General features: G+C 34.4%; 1 protein-coding gene across 1 annotated transcript in view; it reads right to left on the bottom strand.

The window, feature by feature from the left end:
- CEP128 (centrosomal protein 128) overlaps positions 1-27,387 on the bottom strand; it is a 547,917-nt gene that overhangs the window by 56,171 nt on the left and 464,359 nt on the right. Inside the window, exon 21 of the mRNA XM_051973667.1 lies at positions 19,605-19,628. Within this exon, the coding sequence (XP_051829627.1) occupies positions 19,605-19,628 (24 nt within the window). The remainder of the gene's footprint in view (positions 1-19,604; positions 19,629-27,387) is intronic.

The raw sequence follows: 27,387 nt of genomic DNA, 5'->3' as shown, positions 1-27,387 counted from the left end.
TCAGTCATTTTTCAGTCTTGTCTAACTCTTCAGGATTTCATTTGGGATTTCCTTAACAAAGATACTGTAGTGATTTGCCATTTTTCTCCAGCTCATTTTACAGATGAAAAAAGTGAGGCAGTTAAGTGACTTACCCAGTGTTATACAGGTAGTAAGTGTCTGAAGCAAGACTAAACTCAGGTGCTTCTGACTCCAGACCAGCACTCTATCCACTGTACCAACTAGCTGGTTTAGAGTGTATGAAAAGTTTGTACTCACATCCTCAAAATGCTTTGTATTTCCTTGCCTATTTGCCTCTGCCCAGGCAATTTTTCTCTAACTGAAAAGTCTACTCTTGGTCCATCCCTACTCATAAAAAATCGTGTCTATTGTTTCAATATAATTTTTGCTTCTCCCGATTTCCCCTTCTTTGTTTACTCAAGTCAGAAACAATATTTTTCCTACTCTGAATTTTATAGCATTTATAGTCTGTCATACTAATTGTCTCTATATTTTAATTTTCAAATTTTCTTTTCTTTGTGCTTATGTAGGGTTTAGTCGTTGGTTTTCCATTTTTCTAACTGCATACTCAGTTCATTAATACCTTTTTCTATTTGTTAACATTTATTCTCAGATAGATAATTTTTCTCCAAGGATTGTTTTAGTTAATACTTCAGATATTTTGTCACAATTGTATTGTCACAATTATTATTTTCTTTCACATAGTCTTTGTTTCCACTACTGATTTGTCCATTATTTGGGATGCCATTATTAAGCCTCCACTTAGTTCTTTATTTTTTTGCTTGTGTTCTCTGTATTATTATTTTCATTGTATTATGATCTGTCAATAATGAATTTATTATTTCTGCTTTTTTACATTTTCTTATAATTTCTCTGTGGCCTAGGATATAGTCTATTTTGTATTATTTGTGCTAAAAAATATTTGATTCTTTTGGTGCTCCCATTAATAATTAATAATAAAAAGTTAATAATAATAATACAAACTAGCACTTTTATTTTGCATTAAAATTAGAGAGGTGATATGGGAAGTTGTATTATTATCATCCCTTTTTTATAAACAAAGAAACTGACAAGTTCAAGATTATAAAATTACTGTCTGAGGTCAGATTTGAACTCATCTTCCTCAGTTCTCTTAACTATTATGCCAACTAGTTGTAGTAGACATTATAAATCTTTCAACTTTAAATTCTCCAAATTTGTTCCCTTAGAATGTAAAGTCTTTTACAAGTAGAGATTATCTCTATCCTTGTATTGGTATCCCTAGCTCTGAGGGGACTTTGCACATAGCAATCACATAATAAATGTTCTATGATATTCTAATATAAAATGCTAAAAAGATAAGGGGTGAGAGAGACAGTCAAAGGAGGGAAGACTGAAATACTAGGCAGAGGGATTTAGATTTGATGAGGCAGGAAGCACTGTAGGTTCTTGAAATATGGAAAACAGAGCCTGAGGAAAAGTATTCTTATAGATGTCTATTTAAGACCAAAGAGAGATTGGAAGCAAGAAGACCAGCTAAGAGATAACCATGAAGTGTCATCTGTGGAAATGAAAAAAGAAACACAAGACATGCTGTGCAGAAGCTTAATGACAAACTGCAAAGAGGACAAGACTAACATTAAGTCTAACGAGTCTGAATGTGCAATTTACAGTAGGTTGGTTGAAAGCCAGAACAGAGAAATAACTCTTACATGTCCTTCTGAAAGTCAGGATTTAGCAAAGACTTCAAGGACACTAGGGAGAGATCTATCAGATTTCTTTCACCTCTAATAAGTGAGATACTTTGCAAAAACAAACAAACAAAAAATTGTCAATTTTGCAACCAGACAGTAGAGTGGCATCAAATTATAATATGACGAGATACTGAAAATTTTCATTTATTATGTGAATGCCATATATTACCATGATTCAATCTAAGTGCTTTGTAAAAAATATTTCACTTGTATTAATAGCAATGAATTAGATTTAAAGAGGTCAGGGGTTCCTTGGAATAAAGTTTCTCAAATTCTTCTATCTATGTATCATATTGGCAAGGCAAAAGTCCCATTGATTTCCCATTGACAGGAAGTTAAATGTCAAGGTGGATAAAATGTCAGACTCAGGGTCACGAATCCTTGGGTTCAAATCTAGCCTCGGACACTAGTTATGAGACCTTAGGTAAATCACTTAATCCATGTAGATCTTAGTTCTCCCATTTGTAAAATGAAGATAACTGTATCTTCCTCCTAGGTTTGTAGTGAGTATCAAGTGAGAAACATTTATAAAGCATTTGTAAATCTTAAAGTACTAGGTATTATTATATATATATTTTTTACTTTCCACAAACACATAAAATGAGGAATTTTCCCAGTTAAGTACATTGTAGTGTTTATTTTAAAATATATGTTTTGTGTATAGGACTGCTTGCCATCTAGGGGAGGGGGTAGAGGGAGGGAGGGGAAAAGTCAGAACAGAAGTGAGTGCAAGGGATAAGGTTGTAAAAAATTACCCAGTCATGGGTTCTGTCAATAAAAAGTTATAATTATTAAAAAAAAAGAAAAAGAAAAAGGAAAAAAAGACACCATGAGAAAAAAAAATAAAATATATGTTTTGGATATTTTAAAATTTAGTTTTAAATATACAGATGGAAATACAATTAATAATTTTTGGCTACTGGACCCAGATGGTTCTGAGGAAGAAAATGAGACTAGTGAATTTGCAGAGTTTACCCTCACTTAACTCTAACTCACTTCCATGTCATGTTATCACTTCTCTGATGTCCTCTGGGAGCATAGCTGGCTTCTATTTTCTTTTTCTTCTTTTCTTTTCTTTCTTCCTTTTTTTTTCTTCTTTGTCTTCCCTTCACTCTGTCTACATAAGGTATCATATCCTTACTTAAGGATATTCTGCCAGATGGAATGTAAATGGTGATCAATGAAAGCTCACAAAGACCTTGCCTTAAACTCATCACTCTGGGTCTCATGGACTGACCCAAAACAGGTTTCAGGCCAGACCCCATTTGGTTATAGTTTGAGTCCTGATTGGCTCAGAGTGAATTTAAATAGAATTTGTTTCTGTTTTAGCTAGAAACCTTGAGGGTCTTCCCCATCCTGATTGTTCTTTTTCTTTTTTTTTTCTTTTTTTTTTCAATAGGCAAAAGAGGTCATTCTCAGTCTCATTTCTTACCTAGCCTTAATTACTGATTGACTAATGCCTCGGTCAAATGGAGAGCTGTTAAAGACCTTACATGGAGACTTTACTTATTAGTAACTGTTATGACTATTTTAAAATATACATTTTGGATTTAAAAAAATACATACATTCAACTATGCAGCTGGAAATACAATTTAAATTTTCATTTTGGGGTGACTTGCTCCTTGGTCTTCTACCTGGAAGGTCAGTTAGGTCATCAGTAATCCAAGAACTGGGCTTTCTAACTCATTGTTATAAAAATGGCATCCTAATATATGTCAACTAGGTAGGCAGAATAGCGGGCTTAAAAGTCAGGAAGATTCATCTTCCCAAGTTAAAATCTGACGTCAGCTATCTGTCACTTAATTTGATTTGCTTCAGTTTCCTCATTTGTAAAATGAGCTGGGGAAAGACATGGCAAACTAACCTAGTATCTTTGCCCCTCCCAAAATCAGACAAGACTGAAACAAATGAGCAACAACAAATTCTGTTCTACAATACTAGCATGAATGTTGAAGTAAATATAAGGCCACCTTCTCCAGGTACAGAAATATATTGTATAGTGGTAACATCATGCAATTCAATGTAATGTGATTTAAAAAAAAAATTTGACTTCCTTTTCTTTTTTCTTCAAATACTGGTTAACTGAAAGTTTGTCTTTAGTTAATAACTGATGTCCCCTGCCCAAAACTGGTCCAATTGATGAGGTTCTGAATTGTGGGTATGGTGGGTAGTGTGAAATTGGAACAGGATGGAATTGCTTCCTGGGGCAGGAAGGGAGAAGGCTCTAGTAGAGATCCGACCCCCTATGGAGGTTATCCAGTAAAAAATCCAAGTTATGTCAAACCCCTGAGCTCTACCCTCTGTGTGGTATTGGGCAGCTTCATCTTGCTATATTCTGTCAGAAATCCTAGTCATGTCCCTGAGGTTAGTTTCCCTATAAATTTACTCATGGCCTATGCCATGTTTACTACCCTCCTTTAGATTAGTCTACTATAATATTCTGTCTCCTTCCTCCTTTCCCATGCCACGTGTCTCTCCTAACTCCACTATGCTTCTCAACCCAATGTCTCCTTCTTATAGCTAATGGAATCTTTTAGAGTGCTAAGTCCCCTTCAGGATTTAGCCTGTCAGCTAAGCGCATGTCCCAAACTCCCAAACTCATGGGGTGTTCCTTTTCTACTGTGTAATTGTGAGTTCTGCTAAAGAACTTGTCTTTATACTTTCCTCCCCTCTCATATTTTCCATTGCTGGTGTCTATTGATCATATCTTTTCATTTTTTCTTGTAACCTCTTCTCTTAAATAAACCTATGTTTTTTAAAGAGAATGGCCATGATGCTTTTCCATCATATAGTACCACATCATTATGGCATGTGAAAATATACTTTAAGTCTTAAATATTCCTTAAATAAAAACTCAGTGGAGAAATTTCAAATATCACTGACTTGGTATCATATAAGTCTCCCCTTTCAATGAATGTATTTGTGAATCTTCTAAATGGAGTTTAATTTGTAAACTGACTTAGTTTACCTATAGAATCTGTTTAATTAGGTTTGTTTACAGTTGAGATTATGACTGCTTAAGTTGGTTCAACTTTTATAACATTGAAGAAAATAGTAGGTTAATGGATTTATCTTTTAACTTTTATGCTATTTCTCTGTCACTCTGAGATATAGTAATTTGGCTTTGTAAGAGGAATTGTTAGAACCCTAATGATGGTAAAGATTTATTGTTTTCTTTGAGGTCTGAACTTTATGCTTGAGTATAATAACAAAACTTAGGGTTTTTACCTCTATATAATTTCTCTATTGTGTTAAACCTATTTTGGCAACATTTACATACTACATGAATTCAGAGATGAATATGTTTTCCCTTAACATAATCCATAGAATACTAGAAAATACATTTTCCCTAATGGTATCTCATAATCACAGCTAGACGCAGGGGCATAAGAAGGAACAAGAGTGTGGAGATGATAAAGCTGCCCCTTAATAGGTACTGTGAAGCCTTTGAGAAGTGGAAGTCCTCTCTAGCAAGGTATAGGAAACCAGAAAATGGCTCTTTCACCACAGTGTAAACTTCTAAATCCAAACTTCCTACTCCTGTTTTGAAAAATAAAAAGCTTTAAAAAACAAACAAATCAAAAAATGATAACTTAGCCTAGAGGGAAAAGGTATAGACAAATTATGAAAAGGGAAATTCAGATAAACCAAGGTGTATTAAGGTTTAAATCAGATAGAAAAGGGAGATAGGAGAAGAAAATGTGAAGAATCAAAGCTTATAAAGGCCTTTATAGTCAAAACCAAGTTTTTTTCAGTATCCTTGTATGGCTTTGAGTGTTTGACCATAGGGAAAGCTAAGCACTGCAGAACTAATGCTTTCAAACTGTCTTTTGACTTTTGAGAGTCCTCTGGACAGCAAGAAGATCAAATCAGTCAATATTTAAAAGAAATTAATTCAGGCCATTCACTAAATGGTCAAATAATGAAGCTGAAATTCAAATATTTTGACCACATAATGAGAATAATAGATTCATTTCAAAAGATTCTGATATTAGAAACGATTTAAGGCAAAAAGAAAAATAGATGGCAGAGAATGAGATGGATAGATAGTGTCGTGGAAGCAATGATAGGAGAATGGACAAAATGGCTTGACACATTATGTTCCAAACAGTCACAAAAAAGTTAGAATCAACTTTAGAATAGGAAGAGATCTAAAAGATTCTCTAGATTAGCCTCCCCACATTTTACTGGAGAGGAAAAAAAAAAACCCAGAAACCTAGAAGGCAAATACATATTTTGACCAAAGTCATAAAAGTGGTAAATGTTAAAGTGGAAATCTGACACTTTATTCCCCACTTCACCCCACCTTGTGAGATAGGAATTGAATGTAATATTTAAAATGCTTTAAAAATCTATTCACACAATCTAGTGTTGGTTATACAAATTACACAATAATGTTCCGTGGAAACTTTATCTCTTTGATTCAGTTCAATTTAATAAATATTAAAATTCTCCAAGAAAGGCATGGAGCTGGGAAAAGAATAACTGTTGTTATTCAGTCATATTTGTCTCTTCATCATAGGATTTTCTTGGCAAAGATTCTGGAGTGGTTTGCCATTTTCTTTTCATTTTACAGATGAGAAAACTGAGGTAAACTGGCTTAAGTGACTTGCCCAGCTAGTAAATGTCTAAGGGCTGGATTTTAATTTATGTCCTCTTGAGTGGGGAGAGGCAAGGTTAAAGGAGGGCAGGACAGCGCTCTCTCCACTTCTCCATCTAGTTGTATAATCATCATATGGTAGATATATAGACAAAAAAGTAAGCAAGCCTCAGTTCTTGAGCTAATATCTACAGTTGAGTTCAAGGGTAAGGAGACAATTGATGATGGAAAATGCCAATAATGGAGAAAAGAAGAAAAGTTCTAGGTTATAATTTCTAGAAGACTATGAACTACACAAATAATCTCAAAAGCACAACTTAAATGTGAATAATGAGGAAAGGGCTAGTTTGATAAGCCTGTCTTTAAATCTTTCAGGATCTGATATTTAAGTATAAAATATCTGGAACAGTGATAGATGAGAGTTCTTATATTATTTAACATTAAACCACTTTGTAGATTTTTAATAATAAAGCTAATAGTGAAAATTTACACACTCTCTAGCTTTTCATCTGAGATCAAAGTTGATTAAAAGCTCTAAATAAACTTGACAACTCCTAAATGTAAATGGTATCAGAACTATTTTCCAGATGCAGAAAATGAAATGAGTTGAGTGATGTACTAAATGTAGGTAATGAGTTCATACCAGAACTTGAAATAGAGGTTCAACTTCTAACCCTTTCTTAACTGAGCTCAAAAACAACACACAAAAATGAGATTGGGCTATTAAAGTCAATTCAGAAACCATTTCACGGTATATTCTTCTTCTTTTAGGAACCCAAAAGGATTCTGCTGAGTGGTGTCTGCCATTGTTTTAGAATTCTGACTTAGGTTGCAAATGAGGTCATGCTTTTTCCTTCCCACTTATTATTCACTGGTTAATCGTTTGGTATCTCCAAATCACTTCTTACTTACCCTTCATAGTGTCAGAATATGGTGGAAAGAGCATAGGACTTTAAAAAAAAAAAAACAAAAAAAATAGGACTAAGACTCAAAAAACCTGAGTTCTAGTTCTGTGCTCTTAGTTAGATGTTGAATTGGGAGCAACTGTAAAAAGGAAGAAATCACTAGATTCTTTTTCTCAGGGATTCCCTTCTAACTCTAAATACCCTATATTATTTTGTAATTCTATAACATTCTATATTCTATATTTTATATATATATGAAGGTTAAAATCTCTGATTTTGGAGCAGTTGGTAAGGAGTCATAGTCATACATTTAAAATGAAGGCAAGGTTCTATTTCCATTTAAGACTAGTAAACAACCATTAATGCATATACTTCATGGTACCCCATCACGTTGAGAAAACTGGACAAACTTCCTAATACACTGGATGAGATTTCTAAAAAGACATGGATAAGAGTTGCACAGAACAGCAAATTTTAGTTTAAGTGCTTTTTACAAATTTTATCTCATGTAATCCTCATAACCTTGTGACACAGGGTACTGTTATCTCCATTTTACAGTTGAAGAAACTGAGTCAGATAAAGATTAAATGATTTAACCAGTCACACAGCTAGTAAGTGCCTGAGGCTTAATTTGAACTCAGCTCTTCCTGACTCCAAGCCCAGCACTCTGACTTCTGTGCCATCTAACGGCCCAGCTTAGCACACAGCAAGGAGCCTCTGCACTGTTGGAGTGAGCACACACACTTAATAATAAGTACTCAGATCTATTCAAGTTACTAGATACTTCTACTGACATTAGGTTCTATAAAATCATGATTCTTCCAATTACTTTCTTCAGTAAGAGCTAGTATAGAAATGTTAAACATTAATCAGAAAGTAATCTCAGATTCTCCTGTAACACATTTTTTTCTATATTTCTCTTTTGCCCTTATTTTGCTCTACTTTGCATCACCATCTATTTGTTTGCACAATGTTTATACTATTAAACTATAGGTTCCTAGAGGATAAGATTTTCATCTTTGTAACTCCTATACACACACAAGACTATATAAATAGCATGCTTTTAATAAATGTTTGCTAAACTTCATTACCCTGATTCTCACAGTGTCCTTCCCAAAATGGTAAACTAATCTGAGGCTGGCTATCAGGTATTTTCTCTTAGAGAAAAAGAAACACTCCTTCTATGTAGCACACTTTCCAGAAAGGTTCTATCCCTTGTGATTTGTAACACTCACTCATATTACTCTTGAAATACAAAATAGCAACATTTTACCTGGGAAACAGACAGTGTTATTGATAGCGTTTAGAACAAGACCATAAAACATATTATGAAGCCAAGGAGTTAGATAGACAACATAGCTACTTATCAGCTACCAAATATGAAGCTGTCAGACTGACCTCCAAACACTGAGCAATTCAATGACATTAAACTCTTTTGCGGGTGAAGCTGCATTCATTAGATAATCTCTCAGTGATACCTCAGAAAAGCACTAGAAAGTACTACCACATCTAGGAGCATTCTGACAGACTTTGATGAAACAATTCATTTTCTCAGGTTGAAAGAAGCCATTAATGGTGCCATATTTTTTAAAGAGGCAATCAAATCTTGCTAGAGCATCACAACTACGTGCTAAAAAAAAAAAAAAAAAATCACTCTATCACCTTTTCTTTCATTTGGCCAAAAAAAAAAAAATGCATGTCTTAGATAATATTTAGAAAATTAACTCCTTGAAAATGACCTTATTACCCGCAAATGAACACACATTTTCATACCCACAAATACAGAATACAGGCTCTGTATTTGGGGACAAGGTGGCAAAAGGAGAATGTCCGGATTGTTTCAAACAAGATCCCTCATGAGAGATTCATGAGGATGTTTCCGTTTGCCCTCAATGCGAATACACAGAAGTTACACTAACATTAGAGCAGTGGGAAACTTGGCAGATTTGGTGAGCATGGGGTTTGTGCAAAACCCTTTTCCGGTTTCAGTTTGAATGGGTTCCCAGGAAGTGTCAAGTTTGGACGAATCCAAAATTTTACAATGAAGGGTAGCCAAAACTGCTGAGCTTCACCTGATTCTGGGTCAAAACCGTGCAGAATCTACTGAGTTTCACCTGGTAGAAAGCCAACTTGACTGTATCTTTCAGACAACTTCAATGAAAGGGCTCATAAAACTTTAGAAAACTTGGGATGAACGCGCCTTGAGCCTTGTTTTTGGAATGTCAGAATTGGACTTTGTAAAGACATAAAAGCAAGTTTCATTTAGCATGGAAGTTTTGTTACAAGTTATTAGTGTAAATCTAGTATGGGAAACATTTTTTTTCCTCAGCATATCAAACAATTAACATTTAACTAACTTGTTCTTGAGAAGTTGCTATTCTTAACTCTCTCAGACTATTAGCACACTATTTTAGTGTACTGGAGCAATAATTTAGTGAACAGTATTCTAGCAATCAGACTGACTCTACTTCCCCAGTGACTTATTTGCCAAGACAGCAGAGGCTTACCAAGCAGAATCTGGCAGACAATACTAACAATAATTTAGGTCAGAGGTTCTTTACTTTTCTTTGGGTCATCCTTTGGCAGTCTCATTAAGACACTGGATCTCTTCTCTGAGCAATTTAAAAAATGTATAAAATAGAATATATAAGGCTACAAAGGAAACCAATTATATTGAAATACATATCAAAATTATTGAAAAATTAACAGATACTCTGAAATCTATTCAGGTAGCCTCTGGACCTTATTCAAGGTCTCATTAAAAAAAAAAAGCAAAAAACAAAAACCAAAAAACAAAAAAACAATGAGCAATCATTAAATCAAACAAATAAGATTCCACATTGCTATCCTCAGGCTATAATTTCAACAGAATTCTGTGCAATTTCTTATACAGATGTCTTTCTACAGAGTGGTAACATTTGTAGGAATTTCTCACAGTGTGCACTGTTAGGATCTGACATTTTATAGGGATAGGAGCAGTGTCAGCAATCTCCTTAAGTGCCTGAGTCAGTTCTAGGAAAAAGATGTCTTTTGCCAAATGGTCAGCAAGAGACGTGTTGGAAAAGTGGAAAGACAGAAACGTGTAACACTACATTGGCATGTAAATCAAAGCTGAAAGCAGGAATTAAGTTTTTATGATCTAACTGAATCACTGGTTGAGCTGCAAGCCTACAGAGAATATTACTGACTGTAAGAATGACCTCGTTTTTTTCACTGAGCAGGGATCAGGTCTAACTCCGTGCTCTTTAAAACATCTTAAGGCATTATCAATGTCCCTAACTATAAAATTAATTATAGCCATTGAAGGTACATGTAGTACTTTTTATAAGTATGTTGCCTAAAAATTGCTTTTACCAAATCACATTTCAAATGGTTTAAAAAGTCCACTATCTTATATAATTCTATGTGAATTCCACAATAGAGTACAAGGTTTATCACTGAGATTTTAAGATCAAGTTTTCTGAAAGAGGCATTGTTATCAACATAGTTTATTGTTCACTAAATTTCATTTCTCTATTTCTCATACTAACAGAATAAAAAAATCATATAAAGAAGTAGAAAAAATGAGTTCTTATTATTTAGCCATATTCCTAATTTTTTACTGAGGTCCCAGAAGGTATCTATGCCATCTGAATAGTAGTTTTTTTTCTGTCAATATTGAATTTTTCTCTTCTTTAATTAAGAAAATTCTGCCCAAGTTCCCTCTGATATTATGGAACCTCCTCATAATTCTCATAAATTTGGTAACTCTTCCCTGAATATCATCACAATTTAGCATTCGAATCTATAAAAATTTATATGATTCAGACATTAACAAAGTCAAAAGGATTTTACTTGAATTAGAAGCACTAATTAAAGCACTTGATTTAAAAAGCAGATAAACCTAAACAGTACAAATCATTTAATTGTTCAAAGTCATGAAATATTACTTAACTTTGAGAAAAAAAAGACATTCATCATTTCAAATTTTAACTTTAAAAAATACCTTTTAAAAACATCTCAGTTGCCTTCAAATCAGAAGGCAAATTTTGTTGTTGCTCAAATAGTAACCCCTATGCCAGTCTATCTTGTTAAATATTTTTTTATTGTAAAAATTAGAATAGCCTATAGTGTTTTCATCAAAGTGTCCTATAGATTAGAAACAAAAGTGAAGTAAATCATTTTCTGCTTTTGTTCCATTAAAGCTAGTCATGCAAGGCTTTTCTGGTCATATTGGATTTGAAAAGTGTTTTAATTTTCAGTGACTTCAACTATTTGAAAGATTGTTGACAGAGAAAACAAGTCATAGATTTTAGACCTGAGACCAATGAATAGAAGTTACAGTCAATACAGATTGTGAATCAGCATAAGGAAGTACTTTCTGTCAGAGCTATCTAATCAGTAAATGGCTAAAACTGGACATATTCAAACAATGGTTAGATAATCATGTGTCCAATCTGCTATAAAAATCATTTCTGAACTCTATGACTAATTACTAGCTAGTTGATTTTCAAGGCTCTTTTTAACTGTGAAGTCTGACCTTAGAACAAGGAAGCCTTGGGTTGACATCATATCTTTAATACAAATTGGCTGTGTGATTTTTAGATGATCCTTTGTCATGTAAAATATTCTAGGTAACAGCCTAAGATTAGAGACTGTAAACAATGTGATGTATTGCACTAGAAGAAGGAATTTTCTCACATGGTGAGTTCTCTACGTAGATGAAATCACCAGTTCCTTTGCTTTCCATTATGGTTTAACACTAGCTCCTGGTTTATGCTTTTCTTCTCTATTTTGTCTCCCTTTATTCAGGTGGAAATTGTTATTTATGTTGATGACTCACCTGACATTCCAACTTCACAGTTACTTGCTTTAAGTCTACTGATATTTTTCGGTTACCTAGCATTCCATGGACATTCCAAGATTTTGAAGTTCATGTTGTCCTTCTCATCTAGCAACTCTCTATTATCCATGTCCAAAGAACTGGCTTTCATTAGAACATCCAAATACGGATCCAAATTCTTCTTTGTGCTTTCTTACCAGTAAAAAATTGTCATTTCTTTCTGACTTCACTACCCTATTAATACTGCTTTCATTCATCCAACAGAATTCTATTTATTTTTCTTTCATATTATATTTGGTGTTTCCTCTATCTCATGCCTACTATCAGCCTAACTTTATTCCTAGACTATTTCAGTATATGACCTGGTCTTTCTACCCATCTTCCTATTCTTTAAGGCAATAAGAATGCCATCAGTAGATAATATTCTTAAAATAACTTTTTTTTTTAATTATGTTACCCTCCTACTCAAAAAAATCTTCCATAGCTCACCTTCTTCTAAAAGATCAAGCCCAACCCCTCTAATTCCTTATTCAAAGGTCTACCATTGTATGGTGGAAAGTACATTAAACTTGGAAGGACCTAGTTTTGAATGTCATTTTTGATATTAGTTGTGTGACACCACTGGCAGGTTACTCAAACAATTCTAGGCTCAGATTCCTTTTTTGTAAAATGGGAGTAATATCCATAGTCATAGAATTTCATAATGATTATCAAATGAAATGTGGATATTAACTTTAAAGCATCATATAAATGTCAGCTGTTTTCTGGTCCCAAATCTCTTTCCAAAATTATCACCTGTTATTAGACTTAGAATTAGAACTCAGTAACTGTGTGACATATCCCTATATAAATCCTTTCTTAGCCTTAGTTTTCTCATCTATAAACTAGAACCAGTAATATTTGTGATATCTCCTAAAAGAGATTTTTGAGTAAATTAATTAATCTACAAGAACTTATTAGGCAGCTATTATGTGCCTGGAACTCTACTAGGTCTAGAGATAAAAGAATATCGAATGAAATAATTCCCACTCAAATGACATATCTGCAAAAGTATATTAACAATAGGTAACAAAATAGATAAGAAAAGCTCAGATAGTGAAAGGCTTTAAAAACTAAGCAGAAGGATTTATATTTGATCCCCCCAATCACTGGAATTGATTGAATAGGGGAGTTACATGATCAGATCTACTCAAGGAAAATTACTTTCTAAAAACTATAGGATGGCCTGAGTGGTAAAAAGACTTGGGGCAAGGAGACCATTCAAGAGATTGTTGCAATAATAATTCAGATGAGATGCAATGAGGGCTAGAATCAAGGTAGTAGCTATTGGTAAAGAGGAGTTGGACTTGGGAGGTGTTTTGGAGTTACAATCAGCAAGATTTGGCAACTAATTGGATATAGAAGATGAGAAGGGAGGAGTCAAGGATAATGGCAAGATTGGGACCTGGAGAGACTAAGAATGGGAGTGCCTTGGTGAAATCTGAAAGATAAGAGTTTGGGGGAAAAGATAAGAAGTTTAGTTTTATATGTGTTGAATTTTACCTCCAAGGTATTTAATTTGAAATGTCCAGTGTGAAATTATGATGTGGTATTGAAATTCAGAAGAAAGGAACTGGGTATATATAGATCTGGGAGTTTTCTGCATAGGGATGGTAATTATACACATGAAAATTGATGAATTTACTAAGAATATGGAGAGAAGAAAGAGAAGAGAGCCTAATGAAAGAACCTGGAGGAATACTTACACTTAGGACATGGCATAGATCGTGAGCTAGTAAAGAAAACTGAGAAGGAATAAGATAGGAGGAAAATAAAGAAAAGGTAATGTCAACAAAGAGCAGAGAGCAGAGAGAGTATCCTGGAGGAGAAAGAGGTCAATACTGTTAAATGCTGCCGACAGGTCAAAAGAAAAAAAAAAGAGAGAGAGAGAGAGAACTGAGAAGAATCTATTAGATTTAACAGTTAAGAAATCAATGGTAATTTTGGAGAGAGTAATTTCAGTTGAGAGAGGATAATGGAAGTCAGACTACAAAGAGTTGAGGAATAAGTGAAAGGAGAGAAAACTGAAGCAGCAAAAGCAGGCAGTTTTTTCAAGGAGTTTAATTGGGAAAGGGAGGGGACATAAGATAATAGTTGTGGTGGTGGGATACTACATTCCAATAAAATTTTTTAAAGGTGGGAAAATCTTTGTTTGGGGAAGAAATTGGTAAATAGGGAAAAGTTGAAATTCTGAGAGACAAGATAAATGAAAACACAATCTGCTAAAGAAAATAGGAGGGGATGGAAACAAATTTGCTTACTTGCCTTGGCAAGGCCAAGAGTCACTTCCTTTTCAGAGACAAGGACAAAGAAAGATAAGATGAAGAGAATATGAGAAGGATTTTCTATTTAACGGCCTCAATTTTCTCATTAAAGAGGCAATCTTTAACTGAGAGAAAAGGGGAAAAGTAAAAAGTGGGAAGCTTGAATAGGGAAGACAGGATTTGGGAGAACTAAAAAGAATGAGACAGGGAATCAATTAGAAAAGAATAAAAGGATTTCCTTGCTGCAGTTACAGTTGACTCTGGAGTAAAGCCAATGATTTTGTGCAACTCTGCCTCATTTAAATCCAATCAAATTCCACACAAGTAAAGACATCACCCATGTTGTCCTCTTCATAAACAAAGCACAAATGACCACAAGGATCCCAATGAGATTTAAATAATGTGAATTCTTAATGTATCTATTCAGCAGGATGTTATGGGACAGGTCAATTCTCCTAGAGCTTCCACAGCTGTGGATCATAGCATCTGACGGAGTTGCAGGGCAACCTTTGCTGACACAGGTGTTGCAGACTGGAAATGAGATAAATTGGGGGCGGAGGGAAGAGGAGAGAGGTCAGACAATGCAAGGGCCTCTCAGTGGGGAGGTCAGAGAACAGCAACTGCCTCTCAATCTCTCCTCTCATAAGAGGAGATACATTCTGGATTGGATCTCCAGCAGCCACTGTCAGGTGGGTCCCGTGTATTATAATATACTTAGTTATCTCCTTCACAGTCTGTCTCCTTCACCTAGAGCTGGGCTAGCTTTCTGGAAGCTCTCCAGAATGGGTCTTGGTTTCAGAGCAGGAAGTAAGAGAGCCACCAGGATGGTCTCTATCTTAAAGTCTGCCTCTGGCTGAGTTTGTCCCCAGTTTATATACTCTATTACAATTACATCATTATAGTATACTGAGTATAAATCAATAGTGAGTATATCACTAGGGAACCATTATTTGTTGTAAGATTAAATCAATCATAGTGAACTAGAGAACTCACATGCTAAACTAGATAACCATTGTATTATCAATTCCAATGAGTTAACACCTTGTTTAAATCAATCATACTGAGCCTTAAGTACATTTCTCCAAAGTTCCTGCCCTTTACATCTCCTGCTTTCTTTTGTTTTAGAACATAGGTGGTCATGCCTTCATTGACTTCTCAGAAAGGGGGTGGTGGTGGTGAAAAAAAAAAACAAAAAAGGAGGTGATCACGCCTTCCCTGACTTCTCAGGAAAGGAGATGAAAACACCAAAGGGAAATGGGGAGTCAAACCAGATTAGCGGGTTTCTGAAGGGTCTCACTTGAAACAGGTATACATAAATCCATCAACATGGGAGGTATTAAACAACCACATAGTAATATAACACAGGCTAGTAGTGATGTAACAAACAACATGAATCAACATGAGAATCTATACATGTCCATAAGTCCTAGAAATAGTCCAAAAGGAATCTATTGTCTATTAGTTCATGTGCCAGGAATCCAATAATTCCTACAAGTTTTGAAGTCCTGCACTAGTCTCATCATGTATCAGGGAATCCAATGATTTCTGCAGATTTTAAAGTCCTGTATCAGTCTTATCATGTCTCAGGGAATCCAATGATTCCTGCTAGTTTTGAAGTTCTGCAACAGTCTTATCAACAATTTTTGATGTTCATGAGTCAATTGCCATACACATTGGGTTAACAGTCATGCTTTTTTAGTGACATATATAGTCAGATATGGAATCAACCAATATTTCTTGAGTTTTCTCCTCTGTTTTGAGGTTTTTTCCTTTTTCTTTCTCTCTCTGATGGATAAGGTGGACACAGCATAGTTGGAACCCATCTGATTCCTTCTCCATCTATAGAGAGACAAGCAAACCCTCCCCCCCAAGCAATTAAGTTATCTGGTCTCTTCCATTCACACTGGGAACTCTCCACATTACCTGGCCATCATGTCCCAGCTGTTTTTTGCCTGGTGCCCTGGAGCTGGGCTCAATGCACATTCAGTGATCCTTCCTTTCCTTGAGTCAATCTACATTCTGATGCCCAATGGAAGCTTTTGTTGCATTTTGGACATAGAGAATTGGGTCTTGTTCTCTCACTCTGTCTTCTCTATCTCTATGCCAACATTCAGCTTTCAGATGCCCTACTTTACCACACTGAAAGCATTGACATCTCTCTGGAAGTCACTTGCCAAGAGGAATCCTGTCTTCCCATGTTCTGCATCATAGCCTGGGTATAAAAGGTATTTGTGCCCACTGTGGCATAGCATCTTATGATCTCCTCTAAAAGAACATCCTTGTATAGACCCAGTATAACTCTTCTACAAACCTCATTAGCATTTTCTCTAGCAAGTTGTTTTATCATTATTCCTGTGGCTCCATTTTCACCAATAGTTCATATGACAGCTGTCTGCAGAAGTCCCACAAAATCAGCAAAGGGTTCATTTGGACCTTGCTCTATTTTCATGAAGGCTTCCCCTCTATCTTGTTTTCCTGGGAGGGTGTGAGTTCTCTAGTTCAGTATGATTGATTTAATCCTAAAATAAGATGTTAACTCAGTAGAATTAAGATAATGATTCTCTAGTACTTAGTATAGTTCTACAAGTTGACACCTATTCTACAAGATTGACACCAACAATGATGTACTTATAACAGAGTATATAAGAGCTAAGAGATCTGGAAAGGGAGATAGACAACAAGATAGAGACCCTTGTGGTAGTTGTCCTGCACTTCCCCCACTGAAACCAGGATCCACTCCAGAGGGTCTCCAGAAAGCTAACCCGGTCTCAGGTGAAGGAGACAGACTGTGAAAGAGATAAAAAAAAAAAAAGTATATTGTAATACACGGGAGCCTGACAGTGGCTGCTAGAGATCCAATCAAGAATGGATTTCCTCTTGTGAAAGGATGATACAAGAAAACTGAGAGGCAGTTGCTGTTCTCTGACCTCTCTGATAGGTGTTGCATTGTCTGACTTCTCTCCTCTTCCCTCTGCCTCAAATTTATCTCATTCCCAGTCCACAACACCTGTATCGACAAAGGCTGTCCTGAAACTCCTTCAGATGCTGTGATCCACAGCTGCGGAGGCTCTCGGGGAGTCCCTTACCAGCCAGATTGTGAGATTTTTTCAAAATGTGTTCAGCAATTTAGGAATAAAAGCAGAAGAGTTGTATGAAAAAAATCCAGGGCTGAGCTTATGATGAAGCAAATACCATGTAAAAAATTGCATTGATATTATTGTTCAACATTCATTCTCACCTGAAGTGCTCTGTCTTCCTTGAACACAACTTGTATTATTTTCACCTCTAATGCTCACACTAGTCCCACCTCTTTATTGACCATATGAATCCAATATATCTATCTCTTAATGAATCGTATCCCATTTCTTCCTTAAAGCCTTCTGGGCAAGTTGGGAGCCCACAACACTCTTATAAGAGTTGGTGCTCTTTACACTGTATCTGGGGAATGCCAATCCAATTATTGGGATAGTACCAATTATGACTTCTTTTCTTAGGTAAAAGCACTGAATAGTCTAATTATAGGTTGATCTAAGCATCACTGATTGTAGCAGTGGTCCAAATAGAGCTTGTTTTATATAGAGAAGATTATCTGATTTGGGGGATTATACTACTGATTTTACTGGACTATTTTTATAAGTGATCTCAGTGGAATGGATTTCAACAGAGCAAGTGGCTTATATGTTTTATATATATATATGTATATATATATATAATTCCAGCTTAAATTTTACATTTTTACAGATTTTTATTACTAGAGATGTTGCATTTTTTACTCCCTCAACTTTGATCTGAGCAATAAATAATTTTAAAATAGTATCCACAAGTTTTTTTTTTTTACTCTAACTATAGTGTTGCCAGAGGTCAATGAATGAACTCAAGAGCTTGTTGAGCTTTTTATGAGTCTTTAATTTTAGAAGCCATGAAATGCTTATCATTCAGCTGAATATACTGCTAAATTCATTACTTATGTTCATTACGATAGCAAACAGAGCCAAATGATTTAACAATGCTGGAGCATTAAAATCATTACTAAGCATTTTAATTTTTATGTTTTTGCTTTATGATAATCATTGCTAATTAAAATATCTCATAAATACATCTTGACCAAATGATCATGGTAAAAAGCTGATCCATTTAAACAATTTTATTTTTCTCATGGTAATTATTTAAAGTCTTAATAATTCCTAAGGGAAAGCCTTGAGAATAAGCATTTAGAATCCCAGTTGACCCTCAAAATGATTAACAAGCAAGAAAAGTAAATATAAGTAAATAAACATCTAGGCTTCCATTGATTGGTTGATTGGTTGGTGGGTAGATCTAGATTTTTGCTTGAGGGCAACAAGTTGTTATTATGTAAATGTCAAATTATATGTCATATCTTTGAATTATTTTTATTCAAGTTTTTAAAAGCAACTAAATTAATAAAAGGATGAGTCTGATACTCCCTAATTTTAAAGAAAATATAGCTATATATGGAAGGGTATCATTGCTTTCATTCACTCAAATTCACCCAAAATTAAAAAGTGAAAATATTCCCCAAGTGCTTATCACAAATGAGTGGGTCATTTTCTCAGCAAAACTAATGAATATTAAAACTTCTCATTCGCTTGTAACTAAGGCTTGCTTTGCTACTTGCAAACTATATTTTCTTTCTCATTTTTTCCCTGCCATACATGCAACACTATGAGCTCTACTACTTCTGTTTTACTTTAAGAAAATTAACAACTAAGTATTCAATTTTTAAAAAAAATTATATAACACATCAATAACAGGTTCATGATGTACCAGTTTTGCTAATGTATGATTATCCCCTGCCTTTTCTTTGGAATCAGTACTAAAAACTACTTGAAAAATTAATTGCTGGGAACTTGATCTCCTAAGCATACAACAAAACTTGATCGCGTTTTCCATTAAACCAAACTTTTTTGGAAGTTGTGAGATAAATAAATATGTGAAAGAAACTCTCTAAGATTTAAATGCATATCAATTAGATCTTATATGATTTAATATTTAAAATTTCAGCATAATCCTGAGGAAACTTTAAACTCTCAAATATGCTTAAATTTCTGAGACTGTATGAACATACCTTTCAATTAAAATATAGCTCACTTTTTCCCACGAAGTTTTAAAATATTTTCCTGATCTTCTCCTTTTTGTAAGTACTCTGAAAGCTATATCAAGAAGCAGGAATAGAAATAGAAATGAGGGAAACAGAAAGAAGGAAAATATTCCAAACTTACCCTTTCTAAAGCACACACACGGTCCTGCAAATAAAGCACAATATATAATTAGAAGACTTCATTCATTCCACATAACAAATTGATTTAATTTCCTTTTTATTTCCATTCATCAGTATTTGAAATGTGCTTTAAAAATACTAGGAAAAAAAAAAGAAGTTATATTCACAATAATTGTCACCAAAGATAACTGAACACTAACTCAAATGAACTATTTACAGCTGCTCTCACAGGAATCATAGGATAAAGAGATAAAATGCCCTTTTTACTTTATAGAGGAAACAAGGGCCCAGATCATCACATGTGATGAGTAGCAATATTCTAAAGCAGATTTTTCAATACAAATCCAGTGATCCTTCCACAGGGCTTCAGTGTTTAATTTTAAACTTCAATCTTGGGAAGATTATATTCAATCATATTTGTTGATAGGATACCTCCATATAATTATTTTTTAAATTTAGAAGTACATGTAAATACAAACACATTTTATACATGTAATGTATATGCATATTATAAATACGTTAAATGTAATATACATATATGGGCCATACAAAGTAATAACTTATAATTATATGTCATACTAAAGTAATAACTTGTAATTATACAATGTGTATGTTCCAAAGCCATATGTCTGATGATGTCCTCAGCTTTTAGTTTGGCCAAGGAAAGTGTAAAACCCAAGCTTTACCAAGTCTCTATTAGCTGCTGTCAATCAGGTATAAATGCAAAGATAACTGTGAACTTTAGAGACTATACCTCAGAATGAAAATAAAAAAATGAAAAGCATTGTAAACTACAACAAATATACTCTTTAGGATACCAATGCAAAGCTTCATATAGAGACATCACTCAAAAGTTAATGATCAGTTCCTTAGTGAATCAGTAATAACATATAGCCTTTCAAAGAGATTACAGTTTAGAGAGAAATAATGAAAACTGTTTAAAAAGCAACATGCAAGTGATGTTTTCAATAGTTACAAACACAATTTCTTTCAGTTCAACCCATAAGTAAAAATAAGACACAGAAAAGGGTTATTGCCCTTTAAGTAAAACTTCTGATTTCCCAAAGTAGAATGGAGAACCAAAGGAGAGGGAAAGAGCAGAATCTAGTTTATAAGTGAGGTGAGACACAATTCTACATATGTTATTTTCCTTCAGGAAAATCTAAACTCAATCCATTTTTCTTTTCTTTCAAATACAAAGAAAAGGCCTGTGGAGAAATGAGTGATTTATCTACCCATTCAATCAGATTTATTGGATCTTAGAGGAAATTTCCGGAAGAATAAGAGAAAAATTAGATTATTAGAATCAGAAGAATCCTTAGAAGTTATCTAGCAGAACCCACACCTAAAGCAATAACTCCCACTACGTGACGTCAAAGTGATCATTCAGTCTTCCCTTGAAGATATCAGCTATGAGACTAGCCCATTTTACTTTTGGACAACTGTAATAATTTTTATTGAGCTGAAATATGAATTAATTGATGAAGAGACCTAGAAAAGCAGTTTCTTCTAGGCACAATGAAATATATTCACCACTGTACTGAAAGAGCTCACTCTTCTAGAATATGTAAATTCTTGTGTTGGCTTTTCATGATTTTTCCCCCTATGTCCATATTTTCTACTATTAGCTGTTGCTGTGTCTACCTATAGTTGTTCTCTTCCCCTTTTATAATTCTCCTAATAATCTGCAGGATTAGAAATTACAAAACTACTTACTAAAATGATGTCTGAAATTAGAGTAAATAGAGCCCCAAATATAGCATTAGGTAAAAGACTAATGATGATCAGAAATAACAATACTATAATAATCCCATTCTTTAATTGATAAATGGTAAAAGGAGATAGACAATTTTCAGATGTAGAAATTAAAGCCATTTCTAGTCATATGAAAAAATGCTCTAAATAACTATTGATTAAAGAAAAGCAAATTAAGACAACTCTGAGGTACCACTTCATACATTTCAAATTGACTAAGATGACACGAAAAAAGATGAATGTTGGAGAGGACGTGGGAAAACTGGGACATTAATGTACTGTTGGTGGGGTTATGAAATGATCCAACAATTCTAGGAAGCAACTGGGAACTATGTCCAAAAGCCTATAAACTCTGCATACCTTTTGGTCTAGAAGCATCTCTAGTGGGTCTGTATCCCAAAAAGATTATAAAAGAGGGAAAGGGACCTACATGTGCAAAAATGTTTGTAGCAGTTCTTTTTGTAGTGGCAAGAAACTGGAAACTGAGTGGATGCCCATCAGTTGGAGAATGGATGATTAACTTTTTTTTTTTTTTTTTTTTGCTGAGGCAGCTTGGATTAAATAACTTGCCCAGGGTCACACAGCTAGGAAGTGTGAAGTGTCTGAGGCCACATTTGAACTCAGGTCCTCCTGACTTCAGGACTATCCACTGTACCACCTAGCTGCCCCAGATGATTAATGTATAAAAATGTAATGGAATATTATTGTTCTATAAGAAATGATGAGTAGGCTGATTTCAGAAAAGCCTGGAAAGATTTACATGAACTGATGCTAAGTGAAGAGAGCAGAACCAAGAGAATATTGTATACAATAACAAGAAGCTTATGATAATCATCTGTGATGGACTTGGCTCTTTTCAACAATGTGCTGATTCAAGGCAATTCCAATAGACTTGGGATGGAAAAAGTCATCCTCATCCAGAGAAAGAACTATGGAAACTGAATGTAGATAAATTCATAGCATTTTCACCTTTTGTTATTGTTTGTTTGCTTGTCCTTTTTTTCTTTCTTGTGATTTTTTCCCCTTTTGATCATGCCACATATGGAAATGTGTTTAAAATAATTACACATGTGTAATCTATATCAGATTGCTTACTGTCTTGGGGAAGAGGGAGCTAAAAGAGGAAGGAAGGACAATCTGGAACACAAAGTTTTACAAAAATGAATGTTAAAAGCTGTTTTTACATATTATTTGGAAAAATAAAATACTATTAACAAAAAAGATCAATTGGCCCAAATCCATTCTGGAACTGAAAGACATAATGAAGAATGCTTAAGATATTGGGAAAAGGGTAAAGTCCATGTTCTTCCTAATAGTATGGAGAGAATGGATCCTCCTAGGCTCAATAAAAAATGTAACCAATCTTTCTATATGTTTTATTCTCTATCCCCTACTCTAACCTTCAAGCCACAGTATGTATGTACATGGTTAAAATTTACAACTAAAATAGGAAAAGTTTTGGATAAAAGTAGGCATATTTTAAATGATTTCATTTTATTGTTTATACTTTGAACGTTGTTCTTTTCCCTCATCTAACATGACCTTACTTTTCATAAAGTAACTTATTTCATTAGATATTTGTATTGTGTCACTACTTTGCAATAAATGTAGGTGATGCCTCAAGGGAATTTCTAGATGTTTTCAAAGGAGGTCTTATTCACATCGCATCATGTGCAGGCTTGCTTTATTAGCCTATGTGGGCTGAACCAGAGCCACTCATTAGATGCTCAGTAATGATCAAAACAGATCTCCAGGGTACTATATACTTTCATGTATGAAGTATGTCAAAGTGATCATTCAGTCTTCCCTTGAAGATATCAGCCATTAGAATATGGCAGCCATCAGAATATTTTGAATGGCCCCAAACATTTATGACCTCATTGTGGTCCTAAAGTTTTAGACTCTTTCAAGGATTAGTAGTTCTGTTAGACAAGACTAATTAAAATGGAAACAGAGAGAGGGTTCAAAAGAGGTGTTTTTGTACTATATAAAAATGACTGTTGGTTTTCAGTCATGCTGGATGCTGCAGAACCCCATGAATTTTGTTGAGGCAGTTTCCTTGGCAAAGATGCTAGAGCGCCATTTCCTTCTGCAGTGCGTCTCCATTTTATAGATGAGGAACTATGGGCAAATAGGTCTTATGTGACACACCTAGGGGCACACAGTAAGTATCTGAGGCCAGATGTGAACTCAGAAATGTAAGTCTGACTCCAGGCCCAGAGTTCTATCTACTAAACAAACTACTTAGTTGGCTATAAAAATGATCAAATTTTACTATCTAATCTCTCTCTATTCACTACCTCAAAACATTTCACAAATGCTTGGCAGTTCTCAGTACACTTTATGCAACTTCAAGCAATGGCTTTAATATTATTTAAGTATTTGGTCAGATCATTTTATTCGTTTGTTTATTTACTTGTTTTTGCTGCCGCTGTTGTTTTGTTTTGTAGAACACACCATGTTTTTAAATATATAAGTCTAACTAATTTAAACAAAGTTAAAAATGTCAACAGACAATATCTTCAGATGCAGTGAATTCAATTTTCAACAATACCTGTTTGGTAATCTACAACATTTAACAATATGTATGTATGAAGAAGGGGGGGCAGGAGCAGATACTGATTATACACAGTTAAAGACAGTATTCATATTGCTACATCTCCATAATTTGAATTCATCTTTTATGGGGAAAAATACAAAAAATATGTCCTATTTCTTGCAACAATACAATTGTAAGATTTTTCCTTTTTTTCTTTTGTTTTTTTTTTTCTTTTTCTTTTTCTTTTTTTTTTTTTTTTGGCAACAGACACCAGGAATGGTAAATATGAAATAAAGTTGGGAGAGTATAGAAAGAGGTTTTAAGAATTAATGATGGAAAAGGCAAATTCCCAAGTGGATCTTGCCATTTACCAGGAGAAAGGAAACACCCCATGAGGCTGAGGCATGCCCTTAACTGGCAGGCTAAATTCTGAAAGGGACTTAGCACCCTAAAAGAGCTAGTTAGCTATAAGGAGAAGTGGGTTCAGTAGAAAAGACACCATAGAACATGGAGCGGGGTTAGGAGAGACTGCATGGCATGGGAGTGGGGTAAAGAAAAAGATACCACAAAACAGAGTGTTATGGTGGACTGACACAAAGGAGTGCAATGTCAAAGCCATGGTCCATAAGCCGCTTTAGAGGGATAACTTAGCCTCAGGGACTTGTAAGTTTTTTTTGCAATAGTTTTACTCCTACTCCCATCCACACAGTTTCCTTTATCCTAGACCAACAATTTCTTTTTTTTTTTTTTAAATAATAACTTTTTATTGACAGAATCCATGCCAGGGTAATTTTTTTACAACATTATCTCTTGCACTCGTTTCTGTTCCGATTTTTCCCCTCCCTCCCTCCACCCCCTCCCCCAGATGGCAAGCAGTCCTATATATGTTAGATATGTTGCAGTATATCCTAGATACAATATATGTTTGCAGAACCGAACAGTTCTCTTGTTGCACAGGGAGAATTGGATTCAGAAGGTAAAAATAACCCAGGAAGAAAAACAAAAATGCAAATAGTTCACATTCGTTTCCCAGTGTTCTTTCTTTGGGTGTAGCTGCTTCTGTCCATCATTTATCAATTGAAACTCAGTTAGGCTAGACCAACAATTTCATTAGAGGGAGCTGGGTTGCACAATGGGCAGAGCACTAGAATTGTTGTCAGGAAGACCTGAGTTCAACTCTGACTTCCTATATTTATTCGTTGTGTGACCCTGGGCAAATCACTTAATCTCTTTTGCCTCAGTTTTCTCGTTTGTACTATGAGCTGGAGAAAGAAATGACAAACCATTCTAGAGTCTCTTTCAGGAAAACTGCAAATGGGGTCATGAAGAGTTGGACATCACTCAAAGGACTAAACAACAATAATAAAGTGATTTCATTGGTGTGGGAGGTTTTGTGGTTCAGTGTTGGAATAAGGAGTTATAAAGGTAAAAATGGAAAGAAGCCACTAGCTTGTAGTTTAGTCTTAGAGAATTGTTTGTGGGCACAGGAGAACTAAGTGACTTGCTAAGGACCATATAGCCAGTATCAGTCAGACACCAATTGAAACTAGGTTAACCTGACTTTGGGCCAATGTTATACTATATAGTCTGATATTCTTTTGCAAAATAAGAGAGAAAAGAAGGCATATAACAAATCCTCTCTGGAGTATCACTATTGACCCAAGACACAAATCTACGGGTTAAGACTAAGTCTAACTTCCCCTCAACATTTTCTAACTGAAAAGGACATATTTTTGACAGGACCTATAATATGTCATGATAAAATATGCCATAAAACTAGAAACCCACCAACAACATCCGATGCTTCTTAAATGTTTTTATTGATAACAAGTTATTTTTTTCTTGATTCATTCAGCCTCTTACCTTGATTCCCATTACACTAAAGACATGATATTTACAGAGGAGGTTAGGAATGCAGTCCGTAATCACATGACAAAGTGAACCTGCATGGTCCTTTTAAAAACTGAACATATAAATCTAGTGAGATTACTCTGAACAAGGGATTTAATCAGTCACAGACTTGTGAATGTAAACAAATAGCACAAAGTAAGAACTTCCACATCTTCCAAATATAAGGAATTTCAAGAGAAGACAGCTGGAGTAAGTGTAGAGGAAGGAAACCAGTTGATCTGATTTGGAAAGGATATAATACTCAGTTAAAGGGTTAGTTATTTGAAGAAGAAAATTCTTGGAGAGGCAGAGAAGTACTACCCTTAGTTATCTAAATAACTTATCTTGCATAGCTTTCAAAGGCAAAAGCAAGGTAGACTATTTTGGGGGAGAAATAAGTAAAACATTGTTTTGTTTTCCTAAACAATTAGAACTCTCTCACAATGGTTGTCTTGCTAATGATATGTTTAAAAAGAGTTTGATCATTTTTCAAGGAAATTGTGGAAGAGGTCAACTGCCATAATAGAAGGCTAAGGTCAGTCCCTTCAAACTCTGGATATGCATAATAGAGAATTCTAGAAGGATACTTGAGGATTCTAGAAACTTGTATAAAGATGAAAGGCTTTACTGTTCAAATAATGTTAAAAGGGAAATAACAATGAGAAAAGCTGAATAGCATTCATTTTAGAAGCAGACAAACTTCCTGCAGAGTATATATCTACATATATGTATTCTATTGTAACTGAATCCTACTGAAATATTGTATGTTTATAACTCCATGGGTAACAGTTGTGGTAAATTATCCCTTGTCTCTTTAGCATCTATAAAATCATATTTTAATAATTCTTGCCCTATATAAAGAATATAAAAACAAAACAGAAATAAACACTTTCTGTTCTTAGTTTCTTTTAGTTGGGCAATCGAGTATCTTTCATCACTAATCATACAACTTCTAAATCATTTTTAAAATGATTAATATCATTTATGAAGCTTAGTGTTCAAAGGTTATCTTCAAGCTTTCTGAAAAGTATAAATCTTAAATAGAAAGAACCTGAATTACCATTACAAAAACATCAATTTAAAATCTGACAGTCCCAGATAGTCAAAATTCTGAGAATATTATAAATATTGAAAAAAATTTCTACATTGAGAGTTTAAAAATAAAACTTATTTAAGATTAAATTAATAGTCAATGTTCCATTGAAAAATTACTTTTCACCTACTAAAAGTAAAAAAGTATAAAAGTATTTTCTCATTCTTAAAATGGAAATTTTGGCTGAGTAAAATTGCAGCCATTTTCAAAATCTCCCAGTACTCAAATTTTAAAATTACTTTTTTGCCCAACTACTCAGCAACTATTGAATTCAATGATTACTGACCCATTTTACAACCTGGTACATTTCACACTACTTACTGTTCATACTTCTTGAATACTTAGAATTGTACCTTTCAAAAACTATCTCATAATATAAATGGGAAATTAAAACATTACAAAATAAAATAGGGACAGGCAAAAATTAGAAATAGGAACTGTAATTGTGAATAAAGTTGTCAATTTTAAAATTTGAGTATTTTTTAATGAAGAAAACATAATTCTTTT

Source organism: Antechinus flavipes, chromosome 2, assembly GCF_016432865.1.
Source record: "Antechinus flavipes isolate AdamAnt ecotype Samford, QLD, Australia chromosome 2, AdamAnt_v2, whole genome shotgun sequence".
In the NCBI taxonomy this organism is placed as follows: Eukaryota; Metazoa; Chordata; class Mammalia; order Dasyuromorphia; family Dasyuridae; genus Antechinus; species Antechinus flavipes.
Note: the sequence above shows the minus strand (reverse complement) of the source record. Positions and strands in the feature narration are given on the sequence as shown.